The 10749-nt window shown below is 39.8% G+C and overlaps 1 protein-coding gene across 1 annotated transcript in view; it reads right to left on the bottom strand.

The window, feature by feature from the left end:
• Positions 1 to 283: 283 nt before the first annotated feature.
• The window catches only part of wdr11 (WD repeat domain 11), a 47806-nt gene continuing 37340 nt past the window's right edge, over positions 284 to 10749 (bottom strand). Inside the window, exons 21-29 of the mRNA XM_083897710.1 lie at positions 10422 to 10484; positions 10063 to 10128; positions 8544 to 8733; positions 6289 to 6384; positions 5268 to 5433; positions 4204 to 4301; positions 3845 to 3990; positions 3253 to 3332; positions 284 to 1896 (exon numbers count right to left, since the gene is read on the bottom strand). Coding sequence (XP_083753836.1) covers positions 1697 to 1896; positions 3253 to 3332; positions 3845 to 3990; positions 4204 to 4301; positions 5268 to 5433; positions 6289 to 6384; positions 8544 to 8733; positions 10063 to 10128; positions 10422 to 10484 — 1105 coding nt within the window. The 3' untranslated portion in view covers positions 284 to 1696. The remainder of the gene's footprint in view (positions 1897 to 3252; positions 3333 to 3844; positions 3991 to 4203; positions 4302 to 5267; positions 5434 to 6288; positions 6385 to 8543; positions 8734 to 10062; positions 10129 to 10421; positions 10485 to 10749) is intronic.

The following is a 10749-nucleotide window of genomic DNA, read 5'->3' as shown; positions in this document are numbered from 1 at the left end:
CAAAGAGCAGCAGCCAACTTGATCAAGTAGAGGTGTAAGAGCTCCCCCTTGTGTTAGCATCTGTAGAGAAACAGACTGAAAACACCTGTATAATTATATTGACTTTATTGCATTCCATATATACATATATTTTCTTCTCTTGAAATATTTGTATATCTTAAGACATCAAAATCACTGTGTAACAAACAAAAAAAACAATGAAAGGAGACTAAGCTCTGACACCATTACAATAATTTGTCGTCTTCTTACAAAACATAATGTGTATGGAATGTCTTCTCACTCGTCTAACATGCCCGTATTTTAAACATCAATACTCTTGTCATGTTGTACAAAGAAAACCAGCACGTGTTAATCAAACAGGCAGCACAGTCCACACTACTACTGCATCACAACATTAGAGAAAAATACACAGCACCAGATCAACTATATTTGATTATCTGCCGGAATACCTTTGCTGGCTCTACGTGATCCTATGACACACTATGTCAGCAGATGGAACATTGTGAAATGGATCTACAGGATCGACACGTAGTCCCGAAAAAATAGGCCTGTTTGCCATATGGCGAAAATATCCGGATTAAAATGCGACACAAGAAGAAAAACAGCACTGACGTGTTTATGAAACACAATAACACACTTAAAGTCCTGTGGATGGAGTTGGTGTCTCATTTCATTCAGGACAACTGAACAAAAAACAACAAAAAATTCACTAAAGCTGTTGCATTGTTGTACAGATGATATGCACTATCAGTAGTCGACAGATTTTTACTGTGTAAAATCATAACGGGGAAGTCTTAACTGCTTTTTAAACTGTGTGTCAGATTTTGGATATGTGATGAACAACCTTGCTTCCACTTGTTTTCCATAATGTTGTTTGTATATAGATGAGCTGGCTAACATGGGCCTGGCTAAGTAACTTTACTTCCATCCCATAGTGGCATCTGGAGAGGCTTTCTTTTAAAGCATCAGCTGCTGTTGGTGGAAACATCCAAGTCTGGTGTTAGTCTCTTGGATTATCGTTCATATTGAGAAGGTTTTGGTTAAATTCAAGTTACGACAAAATCTAATTATGGAATCCAGAATAAGCACGGAGTGGTGATGGAGGCCCTTTATAATAGCAGTGCAAAATCAAACAGTGAACATATTAATTTGGTTTAAAATAAAATGTGCTACATTAAATCTCAGCAGCGAAAAGGCAAATAAAACCCCGTAGAGCTGCAACTGTAAATTTGCAATTATTAATATAGGCACACAAAATAAATGTTAACAAGCAACCGTTAAAAAAAAATGAATGTCGTTAAATTCCTTAACCGGCAGAAATCGCACATCAACAGCAAAGTGAAGGACAACAATGTGTATTACTTCATGTTTTAGGGGAACCAGGATACATGTATGTTTCTTTTAGGGCTGTTGTATGCATACACATACTCACGCTGTTCATACCAAACAATGATAAACTCAGTATAGTCACAGACAGACGGACATTAGTCACCGACTAATAACTTCACATAGAGGAAACTCCACACACAGTAGCTCCTTCTTTTGATGTGGAGATGTTGACCAAGGTTCCCAAGGATGCCGACACAAAGGTCATTTACACATGCTAATTTACTTGACTTATTTAGATTGACTGGCTGATGCTTGATTTGCACCAAAATAGTCCACCATCTGTTTCAAACCACCTTCCCCCTTGAGGTCACTCAGTGTTCTCCTTGCCCGACTTCACTTCCTCGCCAATAATGGCTTCTGGAACACCTCCCTCTCCCTGGAACAGCTCCTCCATCAGCAGCTCCCCAGCACTGCCGGCCCGTGATGCCCACAGGGCAGCACCCTCGCGCAGGCCCAGCGAGCGCAGCAGCCGCGCATAGTCCAAGAACGCTGCCTCGATAAGTTTATGTGCAAACGCAGGTCAAGGAGCAGTTGGAACATTTAACGTGGGGTAACACTTCAAAATAAGTACACACTATTAGCATTAGATAAGCATGAATAAATAGTGCATTCATCATTTATAACGCATGAATACTCGTTAGTATGTAGTTTATAAACACGGTTATAAATGTTTTACTCATGTGCTGAAGTGTTGGCATGTTCTTAGCGACTACTGGACACAGACAGAGGTGAGAGAGCAGTGCCTTGTAAGTCGTTTGTTGGAGGTGGATGCTGATTGGCTGATTGGCTGCTTGAGTACAGCAGCTATTTGAACACTGAGTAAAATATTTCTAACTGTGTTTATGAATTACATACTAATGAGTATGCATGCGTTATAGGTCGCCAGTTTGTCATCAGCGTGACTTGTGCACACTTTGTTATTACATCACAGCTATTGATCGGGGACATTTTTGACCTACGCCAAGGAGGTATACAGTATGTTTTTGCCGGAGTTTGTTTGCCTGTCTGTCTGTTGGCAAAATAACTCGAAAAGTCACAGACAGATTTGGATGAAATTTTCAGGAAATGTCTGCAATGGGACCAGGAACAAGTTAATTTTGGGAGGGGGGGCTGAGCTGCCTTGGAGGAGGTCTGCGCTCTTTTCTAGTTTTTTCAAGTATTCACATGAAAATGGGCGATACATTAAAGGAATAGTCGCGAGTACACCCATTATAGGAGGAAAATGACAATTATATGAAATGTGCAAAGTGTTTAAAGCATGTGTTCCGCAGAGCTTCACACTCTTTTGTTCACTCTGAGGCCGTAGTCGGCTCTCCGTATATCAGTATTGACATAATGGCCACGAGCCAGTTCTGACCAGTGAACAAGCCAAAGTGTCTGTGCTAATTTAAGTGAATCCACAATGGTTTCCAAATAATTTATATATTTTAACCTTTCAATAGAAGGGGAGCCATAAAGCTTTTGTTGAGAAGTAAACAAGATAATCTTCATTATGTCACAGCAAGAGTGTGACCCACTCTGTAATTTTCTTATAAGTGGAAACACATTCACAGCTGAGACAAACAGAAACAGTCTCATCAAGTGTGACCAAACAAACCGATCAACAGATGCCATGACTTCTGGTGTCATCTATTGCATGTGTGATATGTCTGTGTTGCAACTTAGATTTGTGACAATAATGTTATATTGCCTATTGGGAACATGTGAAATTTAGCTAAATGTGATCTGTGGTGCATCCGAATTGACCTTTATTGTGACAGAGGCTCTCGGCAATCAAATGTACGTCTGTAGCAGAGATAGACAGTGTTAGCAGCAGAGCTAAATTGCTCTCGAAGTACATTCATGGGTTTACAAAAAGGATATTGGAAGAGTCATTGGCCTCCATCACTCCATACTTCAGACAGGCTTCAACAAAAAGGGCAGCACGATCAAAGTACCTCATACTGCCCAGGAGATGGGAGGAGGAAGAGAAAGACAGACATGAGGAGAGGGAGGAGAGCGTGACTGTCAGAAACCTAAATCATTCCTTAAAGTCTGAGATCTTAAAGCAGACATCAAACTGTTATCATGACACCTCTTAAATTCTCTGTGAGAGCTTTGTTGCTGCAAGACAAAACTGGGGAACAAGAGCTGTCAGAAAGGAGGAGAGAGGCAGACTAACAGCAGATCTATGCCGAAGTAAAAGAAATGGGGTCATGCTATAAACCGAAGTGCCCTTCCAATTGAGATGTTTATGATTATGGATGGAAAGGGAGGGGAGCAAAGGAAGAGTAAGGTCAGGCAGAAAGAAAAAGGCAAAGTTCTGAACTTAGTCCTATGAATAGAATTCATAGAAGACAGAAAATGACAGGGTTTGTATTTTCATTTAATGTTTAAGTAGTAACAGACAAAGCCAAATATCTGCTCTGCACACTTTATAGTCTGTAGGCTAACAATAGCATCGGCTGGTTCTTACCTGTGGAGCATCTCTCCCACTTTGTAAAAACAGCCCAATGAAAGCAGCACCAGGATGGCTTTGGACTTCTGGTTGACCTGCGGAGAGCACAGATGCTCTGCCCAGCGCTTCAGTACATCTGAGCTCTCCGCTGGGTTCAGACGCACCTAGAAACAACAACGCAAGGTCTTTATACAGCAGCTGCATGTTTGGCTATGTTTCCCACATGTATTTGAAAAGCATACACTTAATCAATGTCATTGTATTTAATTCACCAGCAGCCATCGTACCCCTCAAAAGCTCACACACTCCCTCAGTGTCCAAAAACATTACACAGTATCTAATGTTTCCCGCTGATGGAAGCCGTCATGCTGAGTTACCTTTGCCAGCCAGGCGGCTCGGTTCCACTCCCCGTAGGTCTGCAAGTAGCGGCAAGCGTCGGCTGCCTTGTCAATCAAACACAGCAGCTGTACTCCCTCTGTTGAATAGGACAAGGGTAGAATGTGTGCATTGATGTGACGTGAAGAAACGAGAGCCTGTCATTACATGTAGAGCCAACTCTTGCCTAGCTGTGATGGATTCTCTGTACATTGTAAAATTGCAGATTAGTGAGACTGCATTTTAAATTTCAGCTGAAAAATTGCTGTCATCTTTTTTTGACACGGAAGGAAACTAATTTCGCAGGTCCAAATAACAAAGCAATTACATGAATATATATATATGAAAAACTGCAAAAAGGTATTTTGTTAAAACCCAAATTAAGACCATATATTCAAATCAAACATTATAATAGTGTTGAAGTAAATTTATGAAGAAGTCAGCAGTCGTTCTCTGTCTGTCTGGTAACAACAGCAATCATTTCCCTCTCCCTTGAAGTTGGCAGATTTAAAAATGTCCATGAAGAAAACAGATGCAGAGGGAATTATGCAGCAGAGGTGAAACTGAGTCACACTTTCTTCGGCGTTATCCTCACTATGATGATCTAAGAACATCTTTACTGAATGATACGTATTCTCAAAACCCTGAAATATTCTGGTGCACTGATGACAACAGAATGGGATATTTAAGCTTAATGTATACAAGTTGGTGAACTCCGTTTTTAAAGCCCATACAAATGAAAGAAAGATTTATTTGTTTAGCGTTGTGTGCTGTGATTTGTGTTCTACTCTGGCTTGCTGGTCTGTTTGTTTAAATGATGGTGTCTTGTAAGCTCATTTTGGGCTGGGCGTATTCTTTATGACATGAGACAATAATAAATAAAGAGATGGCAGACCACCACATTCATCAACAAGCCTCTGGCGCCCTCTGCTAGTCATAGTGGGAAGTGCAAGTGTGGAAACACAAACAGAGCATCCAAAAACAATACTCCGTGGGGCGAAGTAAAAAGAATCAATCAATCAATCATACGAATGCCAACTTGTACCGAGCCATAAAGTAGCCACACCTGCTAGCTTGCCATTAGCGATCATGTTGGTGGCCACGAGTTTGATGGTGGACTGTGAGGGGCCTGAGGAGGTGATGGTGGTCACTAAGCAAGCCTTGAGTGAGTCACAGTAGTAGCTGGAGTTGTCTGCGCTTGTCTCCAGTAGTAATTGCACAGCCCTGTCCGTCTGAGAGCAACAAGAAAGAGAAACAAGGCATTAGCAGCTCAGACAGATGACCACTGTATGACCTAAACAAGACTATTTGTTGACTATTTTTTTCAGAAAAAAATGCATTATAGTTGTTTTCATCTGGTGGTGATAATGACTTAAAATCACACCGCGGTCAGCACAGGCTGGCCTCTAACCGTCTGCCTAATGGAGGACTGTACCTCCAAACAACAGGCTGCTGATTGCTGCCTGTGATTACAGAAAGGGGTGATGACATTGAGCGAGGGAAAGAGGTTGAGACACCAAGGATGACAGAGGCAGCACTTACTGTCCACCTTGCGTCATTAGGCTGTGCAGCACTAGTTTGAGCTATTTAAACAGCTAAGGAGTGCGAGGTGTAAGCATGAGTTAAAAGGGTAATTTTGTCGGGAGAGAAAAATTGCAAAATTTGTGTCACATTGTCAACAAAAATATGACAAAAAATGATCTTTTGTTTTGTAAAAAACAGTGTACATACTGTATATGGGTTCATGTTTTACCTATATATACTCTTTACATATATTGTGGGCAGTCTCCTTACAGTGCAGGTTAATAGCAGCTATTTAAGTTATGGTTTGAACAGTATGAAACTAAATCTGTCTACAAAATAAGACTCATATCATTACTGTAAAAAACAGTAAGGATCACAAGTTAAATGCATTCTTCTCCTTATTCTTAAAGGAGGCCCAGGTGCTACATGTAGTAACTAAGGACAGATGTTTAGGTCACATCATAAGGAATGTTCTATGTGGTGATGCTCTGCAGGACTATTCAATGAATACACATGCCATCATAAGCACGTTTTCTTATGTGTCAGCAAAGTGTAGTACCTACCTGACCCAGCAGGAGGAGCTGGTCAGCACACTTTTTAGTGTGTTCATAACTGGAGCGCTTCACCTCCTGCAGGTGAACTCGATCCAGCTGGAACTTCTGTTGAGTGGCAGTGAATATGATGTTAGTTTTTTTTTTTTTTTTTTTACTACAACACTGTCAACATACATAGTCATAGCTTATGTTTGACTCTTTCCCCTCTCAGCTGCATGTGGAAGTTTGTGAGTGAGAACGGAATGACTTGATACTAGATTATTAACATCTTCTACAAAGATAATATAAGGACATTAAAAAAAGTATTGATGAGCTAGGATAAAACACAATAAGAGGAATGCAGATCTCGCAGATGGATATAATAAGAAAATATTTAAGTTATTCAATAGTTTTCACTCATTATTTCGCTGCTTCTCTTCCCTGGTGGGAGATCAGTCCATGAGTTGAGTCTGTGAGTCAATGAGCAGTATGTATACAAGAGTGAAGGAAATACACAAACCGCAATAGATAATGACAGTAAATACGAGCGCTTATCAGGTTTGAAGAACAATAAAGAGGCAAAAAGTATAGAATGAAAAAAAACCTCATAATGGCACCTTCGGGTTCAGCTTGTGTGTGTATGCAAGTGTGAATACTTGCCTATCTATATGAAGCACAGAGTCTTTACATTTTATAATGATTAATTCCTCTGTGTATCAGCCGTGGGCATAAATCCTTGCAGAGATACAACATTCATTTAGAAGCTGCAGAGCTGTGTGTTCTGTATTAAGAGTCTTGGATATTAGTCTTCGCAGTCATTTTGCTGCCATTGAAGCCGTTTCATGACAACAGGAGCTGAATGTAGCTGTGGACTGTCTGGGTAACTCTTTGAAACTTCCAACATTTTGATCACTGTGTGGTCCCCAATTAATTAGGGAGGATAAATTCCCTGCAAAAAAATTATGCATAATACATAAATATCCTGAAAAATAAATAAGAAAAAAGACAAGCTTACACTAAAAAAAAGGGGGATAATTATTTCCAAACTCTGTGCCCTCGATATAATATCCTTCTGGGGGGGAAAACAGACCAACTACAAACTAGTGAATGCCTGTCTTTACTTGCATATTGAGGCATCTTTTTAATTACTATACTGCTTTTTTCTTGCAAAAGACAAGTTTATAAAGTAAAGTCCAAAGTAAACTATTCTGCAGCCTAGACAGAAAAAACACTACGGACATCTACAAGAAAAGAAGGTCCTTTCCATTCAGTGCGGCAGAATTAAGGTGGATGTCTTTATTCAATATAGCTGCCATGCCAACCAGCAGAGTGATGTGGGCAGACAAAGGCAAATCAATAAGTATCTTGTGAGGAAACTTTTGTAACACAGAGCCAGACAGGTTGATAATTAAAGTGAGAAAAAAACACAGGATTTGGGTTATTGTTTATCAAGTCTCTGACTGCTGTTTCAGCAACGTCACCAGCGAGACACATTGATCTGAGCGATCAAACAAGAGAGAACATTTTTATTTATTTGACAATAACCTGGTGTGGACTAAAATCATTGAGGGGGGGTTGAAGTGAAAGATGGGTTTGACCTCTAGGGCTTAAAAAGTGAGGTGCCTCAATTCAAGACCAGGGCTTAGACAAACAACAGCGGTGATGCACAGTGACATTAATGATATACTGTGCGAGAAGGGCCATGTTGCTGACAATGTGGATAACAAGGGACAGGTTTTTGGTGTTTGAGAACGACTGAGTAGTGGACACAATCATGTTATCTGTTCATCAAAGAGAAAAAAGCAAAACAGACAAAAAAAAAGGAGGAAAAGACCCCAATTTGATCAAATTCTCAAAATATAATCCATATAATCAATATACAAGGCAATTATCTTGTCTAGCCTTAATCCATGATGTGTTCCTAATTAAAAAACATATAAATCTAGAGCGAAGAGGATTTCCAAAGAGACAAGAAACGGTAAAATGGTAAAACTAAAATGAAAGTGAGCAGAGCGAGACATCAAAGAAACCTTGATATCTGTACTAAATATTATACAGTTATAACAGCTTTAATCTTCACAAAATTATTTTACCCATTTCAAATTTTAGGCTGTCAGTTCCTGTCTCGGAGCTTGTCTAAAATCTGTGTGCAATCTAATATTAAAGACAACTCAATGCTCATTCTCATATCCGTGATGTGCAAATACAAAACACTTTTTTAGTCTTGATTGAGGGCAATTAAATCTAAAAGTTTTACAGTATCAGGAGACACCCAATTTACTCACCTGGAAGTAAGAGCTTTCACACAGGAGGTCGTTGCAGATGTCGAGGTGGTTATGAGTTGACAGCAGGGTTCCTTCACTTTGGACTTGCCGGTCTGCATTGGACACACTGAGCTGACGAGCTTGGGCAAATGATTGGAGGTAGTGGGATGCCACTGTCCAGAAGTGCAGGTCTGACTCATCCCCAAACAACCTGTGATTTACCACAACACATCAGTTGGGCTCAGAGTGGATAATGCTGCCTCTGGAGTAGTTATGCAAATGGCACAGCTTGAATCAAAATGGCACTTGGTTTTCTAACTAATGTGTGTTCTAATAACCATAGTTCCTTTGTCTTCCAGTCTTCACATCCCTCTGCCTTTTCTTATGTTACTCTTCTTCTTATACCATATCTGCAAAGACACAGCTGTTGCTAGGTTACTTCTTTGCCACATTAACAACAGCAGGGAAACTTGGAAAGCCAAATCCATAGACATAATTATGAGCTTACCAAAGTATTAATGGTACAAAAGGTTGCCTTGGACTTAGGTAAATTGAGCCTTTGGTAATATAATGCAAACAGAAGAGGAAGTGTTCTGCATTTCTGCTCAGACTGGCTGTTCTAGATTTGTCACTTGCTTGAGGGAAAGGAAAACTGGAACAGAGATGACATCAGTGTTGCTGACACAAGCGCTCACATTGTTTTTTTTAGTGGAACTTTAGAAGAAGGTGTACAGTGAAAGCACAGCAAGGCCTGTCATGTGGCAAATAACAGAACAGTTTAAGACTTAAATTATTTAACATTTTTGCATCAGTATGCTTATCTTTCACTATTAATACATACAGCAGATGAAGCTAAAATTATCTAATTATGTCCTGTTTGGCTGAATTATATTGCAATCATTCAGAGGACCATGGTGAGGCCAATGTCTATCCTTACAATGAATCCATTTCAGCTACAGATCAGACTGTAATAAAGAAACTCAATCTGATTAAGCTTCATATTCAAACACACTGGAAGATGTTATTTGACACATATTATGTCAACACCAAAACACAAGTTTTATTTGGACCTCTGTTCATACCTGGCTGGCATAAGAATTAATATGTGTCTCAAGTGACTAAATCAAAGTGATGCATTTTAGTTTTTAAAGATGATGATTGAGTACAGGTATATGTAGTCCTGTAGTTTGTTGTTGGTTGAGACCAACCAGGGCATAATGAATGAACATAAGGCCAACTCCACTAGTTGAAAAAGAAATTCATTTGAATGGACCCGAGTCTACTTTTCACTTGATTTACATTAGTAAATTATTTTCCTCAGGAGTAAATGGCCTAAATCAATTGTTTCTCTTCTACAAACGATGATGATTTTGTAAATCATTTTACCATTTAGAGGAAAATAGCCAATAAAGAATGGCACATATGACAAATTGCCACAGTCAAGTCCTCAAGTCTTAAACAGACGTGAATGAGACACAGATCTGTTTGCTGTCTACATAGCAAACAAACTGTCCTGCATTCATGCTGAGTTGTGACTCACCGTGAGACCAGGAGGCATCGCTGTAACAGACTCAATTCTGGATCCAGTAGCACACTCTTCGTATCACTGCGGATTTACAGACTTACTATCAGAATATAGCGATAGCCAAATACACTTCTCAAACACAGCAAGCACAATGTGGCTGTTACAATAAATGACTGACTACATGCTCTTTGGGCCCACTGTCTAAATACAAAGAGCCCTCAGATTACAATGGCAAACACACACACAAACATGAATACACAGTATATGCACCAACTTTTCATTATTGGTGTCAGCATAATGACAACATCAAATATTGCAGTTTAAACTACAGAGTATAATTACAATTGCAAAACAGCAATAGAGTAACAACTCACTTAGACAAGGAGTTGAGCTGCTCCTGGATGAGGCCTTTTATCTCCTCTTTCTCATTGTAGTCTCTGAAACACAAGGATCACACTCAGTCAAGAATGCCTACCTAAAATAAACCTGACCTGAAATTAAATTGGAGGCAGAAAACCTGCTTGTTCAGAGAATGTACGGAGTCAGGCAGAAATAGATGGCTCTATTACAGCATTTATGCTGAAGTCAGGTAGCACCTTACGAGTGCTGCTAATATAGCAGCCTGACTCGTGATAAGGCAGCCATGTGTGGTTAATGACTGAAAGCAGTGGGAAACAGCGCCCAGTTAAGTGAAGCATTCAG

This window comes from Microchirus variegatus (assembly GCF_963457635.1).
Source record: "Microchirus variegatus genome assembly, chromosome: 11".
NCBI classification, from domain to species: Eukaryota; Metazoa; Chordata; class Actinopteri; order Pleuronectiformes; family Soleidae; genus Microchirus; species Microchirus variegatus.
The sequence above is the reverse complement of the archived record's forward strand: the minus strand, read 5'-3'. Positions and strand labels throughout refer to the sequence as shown.